This window comes from Carassius gibelio, chromosome A12, assembly GCF_023724105.1.
Source record: "Carassius gibelio isolate Cgi1373 ecotype wild population from Czech Republic chromosome A12, carGib1.2-hapl.c, whole genome shotgun sequence".
NCBI lineage: Eukaryota > Metazoa > Chordata > Actinopteri > Cypriniformes > Cyprinidae > Carassius > Carassius gibelio.
Genome location: NC_068382.1, coordinates 3,008,480 through 3,033,606, shown reverse-complemented (window position 1 = coordinate 3,033,606; position 25,127 = coordinate 3,008,480). Strand labels below are relative to the sequence as shown.

At 37.7% G+C, this 25,127-nt stretch overlaps 1 protein-coding gene across 2 annotated transcripts in view; it reads left to right on the top strand.

Annotated features, from left to right (window-relative positions):
* The window catches only part of LOC128025682 (transforming growth factor beta-1-induced transcript 1 protein), a 128,911-nt gene that overhangs the window by 35,534 nt on the left and 68,250 nt on the right, over nucleotides 1-25,127 (top strand). For both annotated transcript variants that reach the window (XM_052612178.1, XM_052612179.1), the window contains one exon: nucleotides 22,568-22,704. In XM_052612178.1, coding sequence (XP_052468138.1) covers nucleotides 22,568-22,704 — 137 coding nt within the window. The remainder of the gene's footprint in view (nucleotides 1-22,567; nucleotides 22,705-25,127) is intronic.

Sequence of the window (25,127 nt, the reverse complement as noted above, 5' to 3'; positions counted from 1 at the left end):
GTGATTATGTGCACAGGTGCACAGAGTGAGTGGATGCAACAGGTGTACAGAGTGAATAAGGTAATGAGTCAGGGAGCAAGGGAGAAACACAGGTGGAGCAACTAAACCGTAATGAGGTGACAAGGTGGGCGGGGTCAGAAAAGGAAAGGAGAGAACACATGGCACCAAATAAACACAACACAAGCCATGTTCTCACAGAAAGACAAAGACAGAAAGACAGAAGACTGTGACACCAATAAACTAACAAATTATGAATTGAAGTTCTACATCCTTCCTAATAAACATACAGAAACAGAAAGGAGGACAAAATGGCTACAAGCAATAAGTTGTACAACTAATCAAATATTGATATGGACTAGTGTATATGAATATTAAAGTTAAAGGAGACTATAATTTTTCTGCGCGTCTCTGGGAATGAGCGCTCAATATGTGCATTTTTGTCATTCAAATACACACATTGTTCGCTGTATTTTCCCCCATGCCGACTCCACCCTCACCATGCCAGACCATGCCCCCAACAATGACTACATGCCTACTGTATGTATAAAAACAGTTTCCCCTCCATTTTCCATTATCTTGTTACTGATTTCTTCTGAGCCCAATTCTGACACCCCTCCCTCTCTCTCTGCTGGAAAAACTCACGAACGTATAAGAATTACGAACGTATAAGTGGCAGGTTTATTAGGAAAAAAAAGAAACTTAGGAGAATCAGTGTATTGTGAACGACTTATTACCATTGTGCTAATAATGTGTAATCCATAAAAAAAAAATAACTATAGTCTGATTACTAGTGTTTTAAAAAGTAGTTTAAGTAGTCTTTTGGAATCTGATTATGTAATCCAGATTACCGTATTTTTCGGACTATAAATCGCACCTGAGTATAAGTCGCATCAGTCCAAAAATACAACATGACGAGGAAAAAAACGTATATAAGTCGCACCGGACTATAAGTCGCATTTATTTTGAACCAAGAACTAAGAGAAAACATTACCGCCTACAGCCGCGAGAGGGCGCTCTATGCTGCTCAGTGTAGGCTACAGGAGCACTGAGCAGCATCTCTGGCAGCATAGAGCGCCCTCTCGCGGCTGTAGACGATAATGTTTTCTCTTGGTTCATTTCTCCTGGTTCATGTCAAATTAATTTTGATAAATAAGTTGCACCTGACTATAAGTCACAGGACCAGCCAAACTATGAATAAAAGTGACTTATAGTCCGGAAAATACGGTACATGTAATCCGTTACTACCCAGCTCTGTCTCTAACCAGTCTGCACATTCTCCTCTGACCTTTGATATCAAGAAGGCATTTTTTTTTTCCACACAACTGCTGTTCACTGGATATTTTCAGACCAGCCCATCTGGCACTAACAAACATTACACATTTAAAGTCACTTAAATCCCCTTTCTTCCCCATTCTGATGCTCCGTATGAACTTCAGCAAGTCGTCTTCACCACATCTAGATGCATAAATGCATTGAGTTGGTGCCATGTGATTGGTTGATTAGCAATTTGTGTTACCAAGCAAATGAAAAGGTCTACCTAATAATGTTTATATAATATCAATATCAAGATCTGGCAAAACCAAGTCAAAATTATCTCATTCACTGTGATTGCTTGCACTGCACATCCCTTACGAAAGGAAAATATATTTACCAATATATTTCTTAAAATATATTGTGATATATTGTAATATATTATTTTCCCTTTTTATTTTCTAATATTTATATATTTGAATACATTTAATAATATATTGATGATACATATATTATAAAATATATTGCAAAATATACAAATGATTGCCGCTTTCAATATATTGCAATATATTGGAAAAAAATAAATATATATAAGAATATATGCCTAATATATTACATGATATTTTCCAATATATTTTTGTTTCATAAGGGATACAGAAGAGAGGATCAACTCTGATATGAATTAAATGTTAATAACTAGTTGTTTAGTTTGGTTATTTACACTGCATAGAATTTCTGTAAATACGGTTGTTACGGTTGAATTTTTCGTGAGTTAATTCGGTTGTAGAATAAATTTCACTCAGGTCAACTAATAAACTATGTGTCTACAGAACCAATATTAATATCATTAATAGTCATTTTAATAAGCACACAAAGCTTATTGTCTCCTAATTGAATACATGCACAGTTACAGCCTGGTATTTGATAAACCAGCTCAGTAATTTCCGGACAACTTTCAAAATCAACTCTGCTATAAGGCGAGCACCCTTTGCTCGGTTTCTCTACTTCATTCACAATTTGAAGAAAGGTTTTGTTTGTATAAGGACTAAACGTCCATGTATTCAGTTTTAAGAATTACAAATGTGAGTGTAAAATTATGTTAAAGAATCCGCTATATCACGACATGAGTCATTGCTATGACAACTGTAGCAATGGACCGAACATCCATATCTGACAAACCTTTGGCAAAAATAGACCTTTGCATTAAGTGATTCAGATTAAATTCTGAGGAATAAAACTATAGCAGCAACAAGTCTGTTGTTTGAATATATTTAGCAGCTTCTACAGTTTATAATAAAACAAATCTTAAAATATTTCAAAACAATTAATGCAATATCATTTAATTGTTATACCATTAATAATTAACTTATTTAATTTGTAGTTAACTAGTTAAGTATTTAAATAATTCTTGGCTGTTGGTGTCAGAGCTTAAAGTTTTATTTTTTTAAATAACATAAGGCTTTGTGACTTCCTGCACTCGCTTTACTGTATAATTTTTACTTTGATATACTGTCACGATTTGTGATGGCGAGGAGCGCAGAACGAGGAGATGCAGGAGATTTCACAGTAAACAGTCTTTAATCCAAGGAATCACAGGGGAATATTCACAATCCGACAAGTATGACATTCAAAGATCAACAAACACTAACTTACTGGACTGGGGCTTTTAAACAGAGAAAAATAAGGGAGGAATGAGACACATGGAATCAAATTAACACAATTAACATAAGAGAGAAAACTGGGTCACTGGGAGCAAAACACACACACACAGACAGGTCCATAATCCTGACAATACTTAAGTACAGTAAAAGTTTTTTTTTTTTTTTTTTTAATAATAGACATTTTAATAAATCTAAAATCAAGACGTGAAAGGAAAAAAAAAGGAAAAAAAAAAACACTAAGGATTTGAAATAGTAAATTAACTGATGAGTGATCCTCTGCTGCCATCTACTGGTTATAATGGTAATTTTATGTCATTTTTATCTTCGTCTGTAGACGTGAACGAGTCAATGTTTCGTTCATTATCTGGCTCGGCTCGGTGTTCATCTTCATTTCTCTCTTCACAGCAGTTCAGTCAGTGTACTGTTTTAGTAAATGAATTACTCCGGGATATTGGTTTGTTTGAACTCAGAGGGAGTGTCAGCCACATTAAAAAAGTTAACAGCTTAAGACATTTGTGGATTAATGTGTATTGGATTTGGTGAACTGGTTCAAAAACATCCGGTTACATCGAAAGATTCGTTCGCGAACCGGATATCACAAACTGCTTTATTTTGAACTCTCTCACAACAGACACGGAAGAGAAGACAATGCTGAATAAAGTCGTAGTTTTTGCTATTTTGGGACCAAAATGTATTTTCGATGCGTCAAAAAATTGATGTCACGTGGACTACTTTGATGTTTTTCTTACCTTTCTAGACATGGACAGTCGACCGTACACACAGTTTCAATGAAGGGACTGAGAGCTCTTGGATTAATTCTAAAATATCTTAAAGGTCCTGTTTTTCGTGTTTTTTTTTAAGCTTTCATTGTGTTTACAGTGTGCAATATAACATGTGTTCATGTTTCGCGTATAAATAAACACACTATTTTTCACACAATACACGTATCTGTATACCGCTGTTTTCACTGTCACAAAAACGGGCTGATGACTTCCTTGTTCTATAAAGTCCCTCCTTCAGAAATATGTAACGAGTTCTGATTGGGCCAGCAGTTCTTGTGTTGTGAATCAACACCAGATTAGAGGAGGCTGCCCTCCTGGAAACGCGATTGGACTAGTTTTGAGAAGCAAGTGGGCAGAAGCATGGGCTGGAGATGTACTTATAATCACAGGAGCGTTTTTACTGACGAGATGCGCATAAAAATCGCATTTGTTTTTTTGCACAGCCCTAACATCTAGTTAACAAAGCTAAACAGCATTGGCCTTTGTGTAATAAGATACAGAAACTGTTAAACGCACCAACTTAAATAATAAAATACACTTACCGGTTGTGGTCCATAAACAATGCCTTCTCCAGACAAAGAGGGAACTGCTCCAGTTTTCAAGAATAATCTTTGTGCGAATCCGGCATTAAACTGATTGAGATTGAGGAAGTTGTCCTCAGCAAACTGTCCTCAGCAAAATGTGCTGCACATAGTTTTACATGTGGATTATAATTTTTGGGAACCGAGTTAATTACATAAATTGTAACCATTAATCTCCAAGTACAGCGTCCCTGGGAAGGCCAAACAAAAGCACTATTCGGACGGGACTAGTTTTCTAAACTACGTTTGAGACGGGACTAGTATCTCCGTGTTTATTACAGAGGTGGGAGGGTCTGATTTGTGCATCTGGGCGTCACAGAGATCACGCGCTCTGTATGCGTGCATTGCATTCATTCAGAATGATAGCCTTAGTATTATTACACAATAAATACTAAATGGCTAGTATAGCAAAACCATGTTAATGTGTGGTTCCTTTAGTTTAACTTGTTTTCCTTTTTTTTTTTAATTAGATGTAATTAAAACATAATGTAACTGAGTACATAAATGAACGTGAGTAATCTTACCTGATGCTGATATTACAATAGCCGGTATTAACAGTTTACACGATCTTGCCCTTGATTTTATTATTTGTATTATTTTATTATTATTATTTATTTGCCGCTAAGCATATATATCAAACATCCGCACGGTAAGAGCATCTACGGTAATTCACATTGGCCAAAACACACAAGGAAACGTGTTGTGAAATAAAATATCACCAGCAATCACAGACATTCGCATTCGGACGGGATTAGTTTTCTCAGAGGATCACTGAGTTTGCTGAAAAACGGTAGGTAATTTGCTCTGGAATTATCACAGAGGTTGTGTGAGAAAAACACAGACGTGGCAGATTCGGACGGGATTAAAATCACCAAGTACGTCTGTGAAACGCAGATTTCTCTAACGACCCCCTGTGAAACTAGTCCCGTCCGAATAGGGCTAAAGATGATTGGACTCCGAGATGAAAATAGCAGCGTTTCAACGACATGGCGACAAACACAAAATGCAGCTCTTCCTCCTCTACGTTGGAGCGCAACAATACCACGCCCCCCTTTTTGTGAATTCATGTGGGCGGAGGTTAGTCAAAAAACTGTTTTTGTGACGTCATTACTGTAGGAACTAGAGGAATGTAGTCCAAACAAGGGTCGTTTTTTTTGTAGGCGAATTCTGTTAAATAAAATATCTCCCTTGGCATTGAACTTTGAGCTTTAGAATTTTACAGATATTATTTATACTCTAACAACAACATTACACACTAACTAAAGTTTAAAACATGGGATCACGAAGAAGGGGACCTTTTAACTGTGTTCCGAAGATAAACGGAAGTCTCACTGATTTGGAACGACATTAGGGTGAGTTATTAATTACATAATTTTGATTATTGGGTGAACTAATCGTTTAAGTTGTTAAAGTCACACAGAAAATTATTTAAATTGGGTTATTTTGAGGAAAATTTGCATATATGAATATAATATTTAACTAATAAAATAAGTAAATTTCCTAGATGTTCTGTTATGATTACAATGAGAAAAATAACAAATTATATCACAAATGGTTAAATCAGTGTCTAAGTGAAACAAAGAAATTTGACAAGTCAGAACAAAATTTTTTGACAAGGAGGCATTTAAAGAAAAGATGATTAATTTATTCAGTACTAAAAAGAAATTAACATTACCAAATTCAGATGTAATTTCATTAGTGGGGTATATATGACGCAAGATTTTTAGGTGTTAGTTCTTAAACTTCATTGGCTACAAAATTAATATGGCAGGAGCTTTTTTTTCCAATTAATCGTTTTTATTAAATAATAATAAAAAAAATAATAATAAAAAAAATTCCCTCAGGGTTATTCATTTTCTATAATTTCTTATAATTACTACATTTTGGGTCACAAGTACTCTTCAATCAGGAATTTCAATTTTCACAATCATTTCAAAAGATAAATGACACCTCATTAAATGAAAAAGTTCATTTGAAGAAATTATTTTTGTACAACAGGGAAATTTTATTTAGACATGAAACCATAATAAGAATGAACATTCCCTTGTGAATCTAGCATATCACAAAGATAACCAATACACTTTTCATGGCAGTTGTTAATAAATATTTACTTGTTTATTACCAAAATGCTCTCATTGTTCCATAGCTTCACTTTATGTGAGGAGAAATTGTGGATGAAACAAAGGTTCCATGGAATTTAGAAAGTTTTAAATTTAGTTTAGAAGGGGATAAGTTAAAAGTTAATAAGATTTTAAGCCCTCCTTGTTTTATAGATATTGTTTGAGACACAATTCTTTACTCAGTTCACTTTGAAAGTATTATTAGTGTCAAAATCAAGCATGTCGAAACCTCCATCAGCTTTCTTTCTACATAGAACCTGTTTCTTCAAATACTAATGTTTGTTTTTCCAAAAAAGGTTAAACAAACTATTATTATGCTTTTAAGTATGATCATGGACACATAATGAAAAGGATGGGTATATGAGACGGACCTTCAGCTTTTATTAAAAGGTCTCTACCAAGAAAAGATAAATCTCTTTGAAGGCCATTGTAAAACATTAATTTTGATTTTTAATTCTAGGAAGAAAATTATTGCCTAAAAGATATTTTCTTAGAAATACGGATGCCATAATTCACATGAACCTTAATGGGTATATTATTCACAGAGGTGTCAAAGTTATCAAATAAACAGGTAGATTCACATGAACCTTAATGAGTATATTATACACTGAGGTGTCAAAGTTATCAAATAAACAGGTAATTTCACATTTAGCTATATTTATTTAGTTTTAGACCAGAAGCGTCTAAAAAAGTATTAATTTCAAGAGCATTTGCAATTATTTGTTTTTTCTAAAAACAGGGTTCTGTCAAGTTGTAAAATTCAAATCTCTGTTAAAAATGTTGAAATCAGGATTATTTTGAATACTCAATGAGAGTAATTCCACAACTAATGAGATCAAAAAGTTGCAGATTTCACAACCTTGCCTTCATTTAAGTCACTTGCTCTCATTAAATGAACATCTCTGTATTTTCTTTTTAGGTCAAGTAATATCAGACTAAGTTTCTTAAATGTACATGCATATAAAGAGTTTTTATTGTGCCCATAAACATTGAAAATGTAAAAAATTTGTATAGTCTAAAATGTTTACAATTGTTTACAATTATTATAACCAAGGGTGTGTTTTGTGAAAAAACAACAACCAAAATTTTTTTTTACTATATTTTAATGTTTTTGTTGTCAGACAACGGAATTAATATTATAATGACTGAAACGCGGTCCATTAAGACTACTCAACCAGCTTTCATTAATCTGCACTAATGAAATCAAATACACATACAATGAATTCAGTGGTTGTGCTGTGACTGATGTCGGCTATACTTGCTTGTAAAATAGAGTTAGAAGCAACAGAATATATATATATATATATATATATATATATATATATATATATATATATATATATATATATATATATATATATATATATATATATATTTATTAGTGGTGGGTCGTTATCGGCGTTAACGCAGCGAGACTCTTATCGGGCGAGTTACATACTCTTATCTGTCAGTTATTTCTAAAGTGAAAGTAAACAGTTGAGGAAGAAAATGGGATGTGTATTATATTGGATGCGTTCATCGTCTTTTAAAGGGACCACGCCTAATTTAGCCACTGGCTGCTGTAATATTAATCCAAGAAAATGAAAGAAAATTGTTTTTGTAGTTGTAGTTGTAGTTTTAACAGTCAACCCAAAAATTATTCAGACACCAGATATAATTTTTGATATATATAGAAAAACTGTAATGATATGAGAAATGTTGAAGGTGTCTGAATAAATGTAGGTTTGATTGTATATTTCATTTTTACATTGAAGACTATCCAGTGCTATTTTACATTTAATATTTGGTTTCTGTACCTTGACACCTACAAACTTGAAAAAAACTTAAACATTGGTGTGAAACAGGCTTAATGTTGTTTGCACTTTGTGCAATATGGAATTATTTTACAGCTTTTTCAAGCACTTTGTGATGTATTTTGGAAACAGGAGATGAGCCCCTTTTCTACTGCACCACCTAGCTTGATAAACCCCTTCCCAAAGACTTCCCAAAAATTGACTTTAATCAAACCACGGATCCGTGATAAGTTTTGTGATCCATCTCGCCACTAGTGTAATAGCACTGATTACTTTGAGGGGGGGGATAAATTTATCCCCACTGGGGATAAAAATAATTAAGCAGAGGCAGGGATACATTGAGCAGACACTGTGATGTTGTTCCCTAGAGGCGTGTTAAGGGGCGGGTTTTAGTGACGCGCAGCAGAGCTTCTGTCTCGATGGTGGAAATGCAGTGCTATTTTGGCCTCGTGCTGCAGGTCAGAGGCTATTAGCCCTTCCTGGCCCATTTTAAGCACTGGCTCACACTGGCCCGAAAGTGGGAAAGCGGCAATTGAATTGCCATCCTTTCACTTTCTGTGCCCCAAATCCACTGCCTCCGGTAATTTCTCAGCAATTTTCAGGGAGATCTTGCCAAGAACTTTGATCATTAGATCCAGAGTAATTTTCTGGATCTTCCTCCTTCATGCTGGTTAGTCTCAGCCCTTCACTGATAGCTGTTCGCACCCAGCAGTTGAGGTGGTTTGATATCTTCTATCAAATCTAAAGTCTTCTTTTCCAACACAGAGATTCTCTCATTATGGTTGGTGGTATCTTTAAGGAGTTTTTCCACTGATCCATTTATAAAGGTAATAGCGCTATCAGTGTTTCTCACCATTGTCTCCATAGATGTAACCTTTTAGAAAATTACTTCACATTTTGTGGAAAGAGACTGAATGGCAGCCATATCCTTGTTGAGGTCACAATCACGGGATGTAATTTTTTTTTTTTTTTTTTTTTTTTTTACGATAGGCTTTTAGCTGGGGTGAATGGAAATATTGCATCATCAGGATACAGGGCGAAGAGTTGAGATGGCACAATGTTTTCATTTTTATCCATGTTTCCCAGGGGCACAATTTTAAAATTCATCTTAACCTACTATTAGCCTATTATTCATTCAGTAATTTTTCACCATGTCATGTATCGCTGCAATTTCTAGAAATAATCTATAACAATTTCAACTGTTTGACAAATAATTTTGTATTGTATTGTCAGGGGCATCATTTTTGAGGAGGAAGAATGTATGTATGTGGGGAGGGGGGTGTTGTGCTCATGTGACACAAAGCAGCCACAAACTGATATAGGCTTATGTCCCTGCTGAAAAAAAAAAAAAAAAAAAAAAAAAAAAAACCACCAACGATAAAACCATCACAGAAAAATGTGATGGTTCTACAACAAATAACATTACAAATATTAGAGCCATCAACTTTTAAAGCCATTAAAATGGTTTTGTGTAGTGTGTTTTGGGACATATTCCATTAGAATGTATTGGTTTTAACAAGCCACCAATAGAAGACAACCAATTTCCAGTAGAGACCAACAGGATCCTAGAGTTTCCAGTAAAACCAATACAGTGTTTCAGGCTGAGCTACTGAGTAGAGCGAAGATCAGAGGGAGACAAGGAGTACAGGAATCCAATGATAATAAGGAAATATGAAAGACTCAAATGGCACATGAACATTCACAATACCAGACGCTAGACTTAACACAGGGAGAACTATTTATACAGGACAGGGTGATGGGAAGACTAGACACACCTGGGATTAAATTAATGACATGGGAGACAGAAACTGTGTCTCATATATCAAAACATTCACAAAATATTGAACAGACAAGTAAAAACATTACAAATTTTCTAATGGTGTTTTTTTTCAGCAGGGGTTTTATCTTTTTTTTTTTTTATACGTATTTAAAAAATATATCTCTAGTAAAGTATCCTATAGTAATCTATGAACTTTGCATAAAAATCAGTCTTTTTACTTTAGTACCAGATATGGTTGTCATACCTTAAAATGTTTTTAGTACGACTGACTATGTATTCAAAGTTAATTGAATAAAAGCATTGTAAGTTACTAATTAGCCTATAAAACTTTCATTGTACAAAAAGAGAGCAAAGAACTTTTACGTTATCAAAAAACATTTTCACTTCAGTCCAGCGAGTTCAAGCACTCTCAAAAGCTCCCATAATAATATTTACAGCTATTATCACTGTGATATTAATATCTTTCTTACATTCGTACATCTTCACTTTGTTGTTTCTAATGAGAGAATTAACCAGAGAATTCAGTCAGCCAACATATGCTGTAATGAAACAGCTTGTTTCAGCGATGACTTATCTGAAGGCCTATGATTGGTCCATGCATTCATAAGCTTAACATAATCGTATGGGATTATATTGTGCGCAGTACTTTAAAAATGTGTGTGTCTCTGGCTGTGTGCCAGTCAGCAAATGCAGATTTGAATTAAAGCTGCAAGCAGCGATGAATAGGCCCTCACACCCGGGCTCAATGCCAGTAAGTAGCTTTAGTAAAAAAGTGAACGGTGTGAAATATGCATTTAAAGTCATTAATATAAGTGGAATATGTCAAAGTCATTTATATGTGCCAATTTTCCTGTTGCCAGCAGGTGGCGCTATCATTATAATGGAATATTGGCCTTCAGATGTGTTCAGGTCAGGACTCTTATCGAACGTATGTTTGGGGAAGATCAAACATTTTGTGCCTGAGTTACAACTATCATGACTCAGAGACAGGATGCTCCCCCAGAACCACCCCTGGAACCATCTTGAGATAGTCATCACTGTGGAACACAAGATCAAGGGGGTGTGGCTGGATCCAGATCCGACTCCTCCCACCTTATATACTGTACTGCTTGAAAGTTTGTGAACCCTTTAGAATTGTTACTCAAAAAATCATCAGATTTTCATGCAAGTCTTGAAAGTTGACAAAGAGAACCTAATCAAAAAAATAAGATGAAAATATATACTTTGTCATTTATTTATTCAGAAAAATTATCCAATATTATGTATGTGTGAAAGTATGTGAATCTCTAGGATTACCTGTTTACTTGAACACAGAAATTAGAGTCCATCTGTTCAGAGGTGTTTTTAATCAGTGAGATGACTATTAGGTGACTGTGTGTGCTCTGTTTCATTTAAAGGACAGGGATCTGTCACAGGCACTTGACTCTTCTGTAATTACATTGTGTACTAAGACTGACGGAAAATAAAAAGTTGCGTTTTTCTAGGTTAATTTGTCAGAATCAGAATCAGAATGAGCTTTATTCCCAGGTATGTTTACACATACGAGGAATTTGTTTTCGTGACAGAAGCTCCGCAGTACAACAGAATGACAGCGACAGAACATAAAACACATAATAAAAGAATAAAAAATACAAATATGTAGACAGTGAATGACAATATACAAATGACAATTGTAGGCAGGTATATTACAAAGTGAAGTTATGTATGTACATATATATTGTGTGCAAAATTTAAGTGTATACTAAGTATTTGTGTTAGATAAATAAAGTGTGTGTGTATATAAATATAAAGTGTAGTGTGTTCGCCATTATTGTCAGCTGTTCATAAGATGGATTGCCTGAGGGAAGAAACTGGTCCTGTGTCTGGTCGTTCTAGTGCTCAGTGCTCTGTAGCGTCGACCAGATGGCAACAGTTCAAAGAGGGAGTGTGCTGGATGTGAGGGGTCCAGAGTGATTTTGACAGCCCTTTTTCTCACTCTGGATAAGTACAGTTCTTGAATAGATGGGAGAGTTGAACCGATGATTCGCTCAGCAGTCCGGACTACTCTCTGTAGTCTTCTGAGGTCAGATTTAGAAGCTGAGCTGAACCAGACAGTTACTGAAGTGCAGAGGATGGATTCAATGATGGTGGAGTAGAACTGTTTCAGCAGCTCCTGTGGCAGGTTAAACTTCCTCAGCTGGCGGAGAAAGTACAACCTCTGCTGGGCCTTTTTTACGATGGAGTCAATGTGAATGTCCCACTTCAGGTCCTGAGAGATGGTGGTTCCCAGGAACCTGAATGACTCCACTGCAGTCACAGGGCTGTTCATGATGGTGAGTGGGGGGAGTGCAGAGGGGTTTCTCCTGAAGTCCACGATCATCTCCACTGTTTTGAGGGTGTTAAGCTCCAGGTTGTTGAGACTGCACCAGACAGCCAGCTCTTTTACCTCCTGTCTGTAAGCAGACTCGTCACCGTCCTGAATGAGGCCGATGAGTGTGGTGTCATCTGCAAACTTCAGGAGCTTGACAGAGGGGTCCTTAGATGTGCAATCGTTGGTGTACAGGGAGAAGAGCAGTGGGGAGAGAACGCAGCCCTGGGGAGCTCCGGTGCTGATTGTACGGGTGCTGGATGTGTATTTTCCCAGCCTCACTAGCTGCTGCCTGTCTGTCAGGAAGCTGTTGATCCACTGACAGACGGAGGTGGGCACGGAGAGCTGATTTAGTTTGGGCAGGAGGAGGTTTGGGATGATCGTGTTGAAGGCCGAGCTGAAGTCCACAAACAGGATCCTCACATAAGTCCCCGGTCTGTCTAGGTGTTGCAGAACATAATGCAGTCCAATGTTTACTGCATCGTCCACAGACCTGTTTGCTCTGTAGGCAAACTGAAGAGGATCCAGCAAGGGCCCAGTGATGTCCTTCAGGTGGGCCAGCACCAGTTTTTCAAATGACTTCATGACTACAGACGTTAGAGCCACAGGCCTGTAGTCATTTAGTCCTGTAATTTTGGGTTTCTTAGGGATGGGGATGATGGTGGAACGTTTGAGGCATGAAGGGACTTCGCACAGCTCCAGCGATCTGTTGAAGATCTGTGTGAAGATGGGGGCCAGCTGGTCAGCACAGGATTTCAGACAGGCTGGTGTAACACAATCTGGGCCTGGTGCTTTTTTCCTTTTCTGCTTCCGGAAGACCTGGCGCACCGCATCCTCGCTGATCTGAATTGCAGGTGTGGGGGAGAGGGGGGATGCAGGAGGTGAGAATGGTGAGAGTGCTTGATTGGAGAGGTGTTCAGGATGGGTTGCAGGAGCTGTTAATGGTGTGAACGGTAGTTTGGAGAGGCATTCAGGGCTGGTTGCAGGAGTTGTGAAGGGTGTGAATGGTTGTGTGGGGAGGCGTTCAGGGCAGGTGATGGGTGTTCTTTCAAACCTGCAGTAAAACTCGTTCAGATCGTCTGCCAGTCGTTGATTCTCTACGGTGCTGGGGGGTGGTGTCTTGTAATTGGTGATCTTCTTTAGACTTTTCCACACTGATGCGGAGTCGTTGGAAGTGAACTGAGTCCTTATTTTTTCAGAATAATTCCTCTTTGCCACTTTGATCTCCTTTTCCAATGTGTATTTAGCCTGTTTATACAAGACATTGTCCCCCTTCACGTAAGCATCTTCTTTGGCCTGACGGAGCTGTCTGAGTTTTGCAGTGAACCACGGTTTGTCATTATTGTAAATTAGTTGAGTCTTTGTAGGAATACACATATCCTCACAGAAACTGATATATGATGTTACGGTCTCTGTGAGTTCATCCAGATCGGTGGCAGCAGCTTCAAAAACACTCCAATCAGTGAGGTCAAAACAAGATTGTAAATCCTGCTCTGCTTCATTAGTCCATCTTTTTACAGTCCTTGATACAGGTTTAGCTGATTTTAGTTTCTGCCTGTAGGACGGTATAAGATGAACCAGAAGGTGATCAGAACGTCCCAAAGCTGCTCGTGGAACAGAGTGAAATGCATCCTTTATTGTGGTGTAACAGTGATCCAATATATTACTGTCTCTTGTGGGACATGTAACATGCTGTCTGTATTTTGGCAGTTCACGGGACAGATTGGCTTTATTAAAGTCCCCGAGAATGATTAAAACAGAGTCAGGGTGTTGTTGTTCTGTCTCTGTGATCTGATCAGCGAGTTTCTGTAAAGCTGAGCTCACATGCGCTTGAGGATGGATGTAAACACTGACCAGAATGAACGAGTGAAACTCCCGCGGCGAATAGAACGGCTTGCAGTTAATGAAGAGTGTTTCGAGATTTGAGCAGCACGTCTTCTTTAACACAGTTACATCTGTACACCACCGTTCATTGATGTAAAAGCATGTCCCGCCGCCGCGCGATTTCCCAGTGGATTCTGATTCACGATCCGCTCTAAACAGCTGAAAGCCCGGCAGATGGAGCGCGCTGTCCGGTATGGTGTCATTCAGCCAGGTTTCCGTGAAACACAGAGCAGCAGAGTGTGTGAAATCCTTATTAGTCCGAGAAAGCAGAAGGAGTTCGTCCGTTTTGTTGGGTTGAGAGCGGAGATTTGCCAGATGGATGCTAGGCAACGGCGTTCGAAATCCGCGCTTCCTGAGTCTGACGAGCGCTCCCGCTCGCTTCCCCCGTCTGCGCGTCCTGAAGCGCTTGATCAGCGCCGCCGCTCCTCCGATAACAACGTTCAGTAAAACATCTGAATAATTGAAATCCGGAAAAACATCTTGTGGTGCGTTCTGCCGAATGTTCAGCAGTTCTTCCCTGGTGAAACTGATGGCAGGAATATAACTAAAGACAGGACAAACTAACAAAAACACAAAAACATATGCGGAGCTCGTCACGGAGGCAGCCATCCTGTATCGGCGCCAGCGATCATGGCTAGGAACTATACTCTAATTTCAGCGTAATAATCAAGGAACTTTGTTGCCGTACCATGGGTGCTTTGTTTGTTATAACAAGAGGATTTCTGAGCTTGCATAACTCAGCAATGAACAAAACTTCAGTATTTTGAGCAGTGAGTGGATTCTGATTAATATTGCATTCAAGGAATCAACATATGTCTGTGATACATTACTCAACGCTGAAAAAAACATGAAATAGTTGAAGCTGCCCTGAACACAAACACAAATACACTGATCGGGTTAGTCGTACAGCTGCTCCTGGATATTTTTTGATAGTCACACGCGGTACTTTTCTGAAGGAAAATGTCAGCACATCTGTTCGAGAACTTCATCTCAAGAGAAAGTTGGTCATGCAGCAAGACAACAACCCCAAGCACACAAGTCATTCTACCAAACAATGGTTAAAGGAAAACAAAGTTAATGTTAACTTTGTTAAAGTTAACAAAGTTAAAGTTAACTTGGCAGGTTCCTGAAGATTTTTTACAGTTAAATCTACTTATGCCAGATGGATATAATTATCTGTCCAGACCGTGACCCCATGATAAAGGGGGTGGTCTCGCTATCATCCATCGTGATAACTTCCGTATCAAGCAACTTGACTTTCACGACACCAATACATTTGAGTACATGGTTTTGAAGGCTGACTCTCTCATAATTATTTTGCTCTATCGACCTCCTAAGGTCCTGTCTAACTTCTTTTCTGAACTCAGTGAACTGTTGACCCTTGCCTGCTCATTGTCATTTCCCATTCTACTGCTTGGTGACTTTAATATTCATGTTGATGCTGTTTGCTCTAACACCAACCAGTTACTTTCTATTTTTAAATGCTTTAATCTAATTCAGCATGTTAATTTTCCTACTCATACCTGTGGTCATACCCTTCATTTGTTTTGTACATCAAGGGCCAATATCTCTTCCATCACCTCTACTGACACCGGTATTTCTGATCATAAATTTCTTGATTTTAGCTTCAGCCTGCCTATGCATAAGAATTGTTCTACAACTGTCATATCTTACCGCAATCTGTTGATACTGCATTATTTTGTACCTCCGTTTCCTCTTCTAATCTCTCTGATGTCTTTGATATCTCCTCACCCTCACTGATACTATCCAACTATAACTCCATAATCTCGGAAATCTTAGATAAGCATGCTCCTGTCAAGACCAGAAGTGTCCCTTCCACACATTTGTCTCCTTGGTACACTCCTGAGCTCTGTATCTTAAAGGCCACTGGTAGACGGCTTGAGCGTTACTACAGGAAAGCTGTCCTGACTGTTCACCATTTGGCATTCACCGAACATATCAAGAATTATAAATCGGCCCTGAATTTGGCTCGTTCCAGTTTTGTATCTGCTACAATTAATAAATCAAGCAACAGGCCAAAAGCATTATTCAACACAATAAATAAATTTACCAAACCTCCATCTCATGTTGCTCTAGCTTCTGATGAACTTTGCACTTCATTCTTGGCTCACATGCTAGAAAAGACAGATGCTGTAAACCAGTGCCTCTTTAATGATGCCACTAACTAACATTAGTTATCCGCCGAATAAACCTGGTCAATCCCTGCCTCTTTTTTCTCTGTCTATTCCTTCTTCTGTCACTGAGTTAATTTTGAAATCCAACCCTTCATCTTGTCATCTTGACCCTGCTCCTACTACTCTACTGAAACTTTGCCATTCAGTTATTTCTGCACCTATCTCTCACTTCATCAACGCATCTCTTACCTCTGCTTCATTTCCTCTGTCACTCAAAACTGCAGCTGTTACCCCTGTTCTCAAGAAAGCCAACCTTGATCCCTCAGTTTTATCTAATTATCGTCCCTTTTCAAATCTCCCCATTCATAGCTAAATTACTGGAAAGTACTGTTGCCTCTCGGCTTCAGTCTTTTCTATTTGAAAATAATCTTTTTGATCCTTTTCAATCTGGTTTTCGCCCTTTGCATAGTACTGAAACTGCACTAGTTAAGGTACTGAATGATCTGCTTCTCTCTGTTGATTCTGGTTCTCTGTCTATGCTTTTGCTGCTCAACCTCAGCTCTGCCTTCGATACCGTCTCCCATCAACTACTCATTTTGCACCTTTCGGATGTGGGTATTTCTGGTGCTGCTCTTTCCTGGTTCTCCTCTTATCTCTCTGACAGACTGTTCTACATTTCACTTCTGAATTTTCGCTCACCCACTGTCCCCCTGAAGCAAGGTGTCCCTCAGGGATCCGTTCTTGGGCCATTATTATTTATAATCTATATAATACCTCTTGGTCAGATCCTCCGCCGTCATGATTTTAATTATCATTTTTACGCTGATTACATTCAATTATATACTACCTGTACATCAACTTTATCTTTCACAACTGACAAAATCTCTGCTTGTGTACATAAAATAAAAGATTGGCTTCATTAAAATTTTCTAAAACTTAACATGGACAAAACTGAGATTATTTTCACTGGACCTTCATCACTCACTAATAAAATTACTACCAACTTCACCTGTGAGATCGCTGGTTCTCTTATCAAACCATCTAGTACTGTTAAAAATCTTGGTGTAATTTTTGATTCTTCTCTATCTTTCCACTCTCACATTAATTCCATCTCTAAATTGGCATTCTTTCATCTACGTCGTATCGCTCAGCTCTGTCCCTTTATCAGTATCTCAGATGCTGAAACTGTCATCCATGCATTTGTCACCTCACATCTTGATTACTGCAATGCACTTTTCATTGGCCTGTCAGCTAGCTCCATTTCCAAATTACAATACATTCAAAACTCTGTTGCCAGACTTCTCACCCACACCAAGCGTTCTGCACATATTTCCCCAATTCTGCATGATCTTCACTGGCTTCCTGTGGCTTACCGTATTAAATTCAAAATTCTCCTTCTCACTTTTAAGTCTCTGCACGGCCTTGCTCCCCCTTACCTCTGTAACCTGCTTCTCCCCTTCACCCCTACTCGCTCTTTAGGATCCGCTGATTCCAGCCTTCTCGTTGTCCCTCGGCATCACCTTGCTTCAATGGGGGGCAGATCATTCAGTGTTGTTGTGCCCAAAATGTGGAACTCTCTCCCCCATCACTCCGTTTTTTTAACACTATCTCTGAATTCAAATCCATGCTCAAAACACACCTATTTTCTGAATGTTATAGTTCTTAGTTTTTTGTTTTTTTTTTTGTTTTTTTTTCTCTGCTGGTTGCTGTCTACCCAATTTCTCACTTACTGTACTTTCACTCTCAATTGCCTTCTGTTGTTCTGTCTGCTCTCTTTGTCAATTGCCTTTATTGTTGTTTGTTTATTGTAAAGTGTCCTTGAGCTCTGGAAAGGCGCTATATAAATAAAACATTATTATTATTATTATTATTATTATTATTATTATTATTATTATTATTATTATTATTTTGGAATCAAATTCCAAACCTTAATCCAATTGAAATTTTGTGGAAGGACCTGAAGCAAACAGTTAATTGGAGGAAAACCACCAATATCACAGAGTTGAAGTGGTTCTGTACTGAGGAATGGGAATTCCTACAAACCGTTGTGCAGGACTGATCAGCAGTTACAAGAATTGTTACTTGCAGTTATTGCTGCAAAACAGGGGTCACACCAGATACTGAAAGCAAAAAATACTATTGCCCCTCACAAATATTTAACAGCAGATCTTTTTTTTTTCACTAAATAAATGACAACGTTTATATTTTTGCCTCCTTTGTTTGATTGGATTCTCTTTGTCTACTTTCAGGATTTGTGTGAAAACTAATTGGGCCCTATCTTGCACCCAGCGCAATTGACTTTGTACACCGACGCATGTGTCATTCCTATTTTGCACCCGCGCAAAGCGCGCTTTTCCCTCCACAGAAGCACGTCGCTAAACTAGTGAATGAACTTGCGCTCCCTGGGCGGATCAGCGCAAAAAAAGAGGCGTGTTCCGGCGCAAACAATCCCTGGTGCTATTTTGCTGTTCCATTAAGCAATTGCGCCACTGACCAGAAAAAACCTAGTCTAAAGTCAGTGGCGCGTTGCGCGCTGTTCATTATGCTATTTTAAGGGCGCATGTTTGACCTTAATGTATATAGCGTGCACAACGCGCATACACTTTGCTCATATAATCTACACAGATTTTTATTAAGATTCATAAATTGTTACACTAAAAAAATATTAACACATGAGATGACGGAAATCATTGTGGTGTGTCACGAAGATGTGAAAAAATAGGCATAAATCTTGCTTACAAATTATTCAGGCTAATTGTAGTAATTAAGGATCAGACCTGTTTGCCCAATAGTGGCAATACATATATGTATATAAGGACATCTGACAAATTGGTTTGTCCGTCAAGAACCAGGAAAAAAAATCGATGAAACAATTGTGGCTATTTCCTCCCACGCCTGTTTAACCGACGCTATTTTGGGTGGGTTTCTCCCATCCCCATACAACACAATTTCTCTGTCTTTCACTGCTCTTACAAGAACATCAGTCTCCTCGGCTGTGAAACGCTCCTGGCGTGCGCCTGGTAAATACGCCATAATAATAGCAATCCATAATGGAACTTGCGCACCTGCTTTTAAAGGGAATGTTGGATGACGCTCTGATTGGTTTATTTCACGTTACGCCCAAACCACACCTATGAATAATGAAGCTACTTCAGACCCACCCATTTTAGATTTGCGCCGGGCGCAAGAGCCATTTATCCCGCCGGGAAAATAGCAACAGCGGCGAGACCCGCCCACAAACTTACTTGCGCTTCGCGCTTTGACACTTGCGTTTCAGATCGTTTAAATAGGGCCCATAATGTTTTGGGTCATATTTATGGAGAAATATAGAAAATTCTAAAGGGTTCACAAACTTTCAAGCATCGCTGTATACTAAACCCACCCATCTCTCAGAGCTCCACCCCTAAACCTCCCAGTCTCCACCCCCTAGATGTGGATCCAACCATGCCCATTGGATATCATGTGGTCTGCAGTGAGGGTATACTGGCTATCTTGCCACCCCCACCCACCCCCAAAACCAAATGTTTGTGAAAAGCGTTCATAGCCTACTACTCAAAGTTCATTTATGGCATACTGGTCAGCAGTAACAATGTATTTGAACACTACAGGTAAAAGAAGTTAACACGCTGGTTCTCCAAAAATGAAAATTCTGACATCAATTACTCACCCTCATGTCGTTCCAAACCTTCAAGTCTTTTGCTCATCTTCAGAACATAAATGAAGGTCTTTATAATAAAATCTCAGAGTTTTCTGACCCTCCATTGATAGTCCATGCAACTACTCCTTGCACAATAACATGCATTTCTGGAAAAAAGAACAGGCATCACGTTTAAATACTGTACAGAGTGCTCCACAATTTATATGCACTCTTTATCATTTTGTTTTTCGTTAAAAATTCTAACCTTAAAAGAAAATCATAATAATAATAATAATAATAATAATAATAGAAAAAAATATATAATTAATTATATTAGAATACAGTATATAAAATATTTGTGTTCCACAGTGCCCCCTTCATTTAATACTTTACCTATTACTCTCTTCACCAGGGACGGACTGGGAATAAAAAACGGCCCTGGACTTTGACTAAATCCGGCCCAAAGCAATCGTCGAGCGGAAACTAGACAACTGTCTGTCTGCGCCATCTTTGTGTTGTGTTGATTTAAACACTAAATTTAAACACTCTCTGTACTGTCAGGTAATTTGTCTTCTTCTGAGGGTGGATTGACAAAAAAAAAAAAAAAAAAAACCTCTAGGATGATCTGACTTGGGGCGCTTAAAAGTAATTTACAAAAAGGTCCTATTCCAAGATAGCATGGAATAGATTATATAATATGCTGTAACAGAACATTATACAATCTTTTCCATGCTGTCTTAAAATGAATTTATTACTAAATAATTATTCATTTATTAATGAATTTATTACTAAATAATTTATGCAGTAATTAATCTAACTGCACAAATAATAATACCACATCTAAATTAAAATACACCATTACAAATGTAACTTCTGTATTCAAAATCTTCAAAGTTTGTAAGCATTAACTGTAACGTAACTAACATTTTTTAAAGTAAAAGCACAAAATATTTCTTGATATAAGCTACTGCATGTGGCATTTTACAGCTAAAAAGTTGAAGTTTAGCTGTTTTAACTACTGTAATCGTTAAAAATGTAGCAACCTGAATATCACTTCCTAACATCATCCCTAGTAAGTAACTCTTTCTCCTCTCATGTTCCATACTTACTGTATTTTCTGCACTATAAGTCACACTTTTTTCATAGTTTGGCTGGTTCTGCGACTTATTTATCAAAATTAATTTGACATGAACAGAGATAAATGAACCAAGAGAAAACATTACCATCTACAGCGGCGAGAGGGCGCTCTATGCTGCTCAGTGCTCCTGTAGTCTACACTGAGCAGCATAGAGCGCCCTCTCACGGCTGTAGATGGTAATGTTTTCTATTTTTGGTTCTAAATAAATGCGACTTACAATCCAGTGCGATTTATATGTTTTTTTTCCTCATCATGACGTATTTTTGGACTGATGCGACTTATACTAAGGTGCGACTTATAGTATGAATGAGGTGATGACTGCGTGCGTGGTTGGTGGTGGGCCGCCCCGCCAGCCGTCCTGGAGTACCGGCCGTTCTGTGATTCTCCAGATCACACAGATGGCCAGTCCTCCCCTTCTCTTCACACACAAGGGCTAATCCATGGCTAGGTGTGCATTACATAATTTTAATGCATGAAGTGCAGGCAAAGAACCACATGACATGAAACGGGTTGCCTCCATTAAAGTAGATTAAAATTCGGCCCGATAGTAAAAAAAAAAAAAAAGTGGCTTAACTGGCTATATTCAAGCATGAATGAAGACTTTTTGTGGGTGATGGCAGGTGTAAAAAAAATTAAAAAATGTATTGGAATCTCAAAATTAACAGTCGAATATCACAGAACGAATATTCAAATTTCTGATCCAGCCCTAGGAATGATATATTTACACATTATATCAACCAAAAAAGTAAATCAGTATGTAACAGAAAGGGGTGGAATGGTATACAGATATCACATTTCTGTACGTATCTCGGTTTGGGGGACACAGTTCTATACAATTCTGGTACAGCAGACTAAACTATGCTCGATTTCTTTTCATTTATTTTGAATAGACAGCAGTTACAGTTAAAAAAATTTCCAATTTGATGTGAAAATAGTAAATATTAGAACACTTATACATATAAATATGCAGGGAATCAATTATTGACATACATTTGATTTAGTTTACACATAAACAAGGGAAAAACCATTGCGACAGGTACCGTAGCCTATATTTGCAGAGTTTCAGTTAATTTTGTGGCTGGATTCATTTGTTCACAGAATGGAAACTCAAATGGCAGAAAGCGACATTCTATTTGTTTTCTTTATTTACAATAGCATAATGTTTTTTCTTTGTAAATGTAGCCAAATAAAAGCAGAACTTTATACACTGACACATTATTAATAAGACAATACTTGTTTAAAGTTGATTAGAATAATCTTTTTTTATAGAGGACCGAATAGTACCATAAAGGATCCTAAAAGTATCATGATCTGTATTCCTTCTGAAAGACTTCTGAAACTGTACAATAGCTTTGTGATGATAATTTTAATTTAGAACTATCTCTTGGAATGCATGTTGAGATTTTCAGTGTTGCGGTAAGTCCATATAATTGTTTTGTGACCTTTTTTTTTTTTCAGTACAGTGTGTAAACCACGCTTCCCGCGTACGGCAGACCCTCCTCCTGCTTTCTCCTCCACCTCAGTTCTGGGAGGAGGGCTGAGTGAACTTGATCACTTACTACAGGAGCTTAATGCCACACAGTTCAACATCACAGGTGAGTGCTGACTTCTACTTTACTGTGTGAGTGCAAGGACAGAATATGACCCCGCAAACCCCTGGCAGTTATTGGCTCAGTCCATAATCTGTTCTTGTCTGTCAGAATGGAATACCTACTATTTACAACAACAACAATAAAAATTAAAGCTGCAAGCAGCATTTTACAGGGTTCAAGCATTTAAGGCCTCTGAGGTGGTCTTGGCTAACCTGGATGCATGGATGACAGTTAAAGACATCCAAAATTAAGAATAGGCTGGCAGACAGACACAAACACTGAAATTAAATGATTAAACTAGTTTTTAACAGTTTAGATGTCATTTTCAGGTTAAACTGTAATCACAATGTGGCAAAATTGTAAAAACTGATATATCTGTATGAACAAAATGGAAAACATTGACTCAATGAGATTTAAAATGTTATAACAGTTAATTTTTTTTATGTTTTGGCATGAATTAATGAATCCTTTCAACAGTACTGTTCAACTTTGCTGAATGAGCCCATTAGTGGTCTCCCGCTGCCATCTAGTGGTTCTAAATTGCATTTACTCAAGCAACACTGTGTTTTTAAATATAACTGTTATAGTGTTGTTATTTTTTTTGACCAATCTCTCTTAAATTTTGCATGCTTGTTTAGAATGCAATTTTGCATTATTTTACACAGTTTTGATAATTTGTGGGCTTTCTGTTTGTATTAATAGGCCTTAGTGTACACTATGCAAATAACATATTATAAAATTACTGGTTTATAGTTGTCCAAATGCAACTGTTCAACATGTTTTTGATAATTATTGACCTTCAGAGTCTAGAGAATTGTACTTCAGTGGTTTTATTGATTTTCAGCTTATACCCTATCACTAGTTTGCCAAAGTAACTTTTTGAAATAATCTTGAATATTTAATTAACAGCTTTATTGACAACATTGGTCCCAGAGGCAAAGTTGTTCAGAATGAGGAGATCTATCATATGATATGAAGATCTAGTGTTTTTGAGTGAATATATGAGCATTTTCAAACAATTTGAGGCCATTTACCATATAAATCTTGTGTTTTGAGACCTTTTCTACTGTTATAGCGCCACCTATGGTGCGATCTCCATGAAACTTTGCATGCTTGTTAAGAGTTACCTGTTACATGTTCTCACCACGTTTCATAAAGTTTTGAGTTTTCGTTTAGGTTTTATAGGCTTTGGGGTATGTTTGGCCACACCTCTTTTCTTAATTACCCATTTAACGCTAACCAAAGTACAAAATTGAACATTTTTTTGATAATTATTGATCTAGACAGTCCACAGAATATTACTGCAGTGGTTTGGTTCCGATCGGACAAAAAACCTAGGACTAGTTCGCAAAAGTAGTTTTTTAACATATTTGTGAATAACAATTGAACGATTTGATTGACAGCAATGGTTCTTGAGGCAAAGTTGTGCATTATGAGGAGATCTATCAAATGATATGCATATTGTGTTGATATGTGAAACACCACGTGATTACAGAGCCATAAAACTCGTTAGCGCCAACTAGTGGCCGATTTCTTTCAAAATTCTTACAGACCTTAAGGTTCATGAGTCGAACGTACCCAGCTAGTTTCGTTCCGAACAACATCCGTTAACCCTTTCAAATAGGTGCTTAAAATTGTTTGGCCAATGGCAGCCATGTTTTTTGAGATATGCAAATGTCCTCATAGGTACTTGTGCCCCTTCAGACCAAGACACTGCATACCAATTTTCAAGTCGATCGAGCCAACGGTTGCCTAGTTATAGCCATTTATGTGTTTTTTAAATCTTATTGCGCCCCCAAGTGGCAGAGATGCGCAATTTTTTTTTATTTGACCAAAGATTGAGCTCATACATATGTGTACCAAGTTTGGTCAAGATATCTCATTCCGTTCAAGAGTTATAGTCAAAATAACATTTGGCTAACGTTAGCATAGACGCTTTTTGGCGTACTGTTTCGCGTAACAATCGAAATGTCAACTTTTTTTTGATAATTATTTATATTGAGTGTCCAGGGAATATTTCTGCAGTGGTTTCGTTCCGATTGGTTGAAAATCCTAGGACTAGTTCGCAAAAGTAGGTTTCGGATATAGCTCGATTTTGCGAGAAAACGGTGCGTCGTAGAGCAAAAAATGCAGCTGTGCACTTTTGTTCGGGCTAACCCAAGGATTGCAACGATGCCTTGTTTTTGAGTCTACGGCTAACGGTTTACGACCTGCGGCCAAAAATGTCAAAAATTTTAGTTTTTTGCGCTGTAGCGCCCCCGTTAGGCCGATTGGGCCGGTTCTTTGTATCTGAGTAGCGAGCAAGACTACTACCATCTGACCAAGTTTCAGCTCTCTAGGCCTTACGGTTTGGGCTGCACGTTCAGTTTTAAGGCGGAAAAATAATAATAATAATAAAAATCTTAACAATTACAATAGGGTTTCAG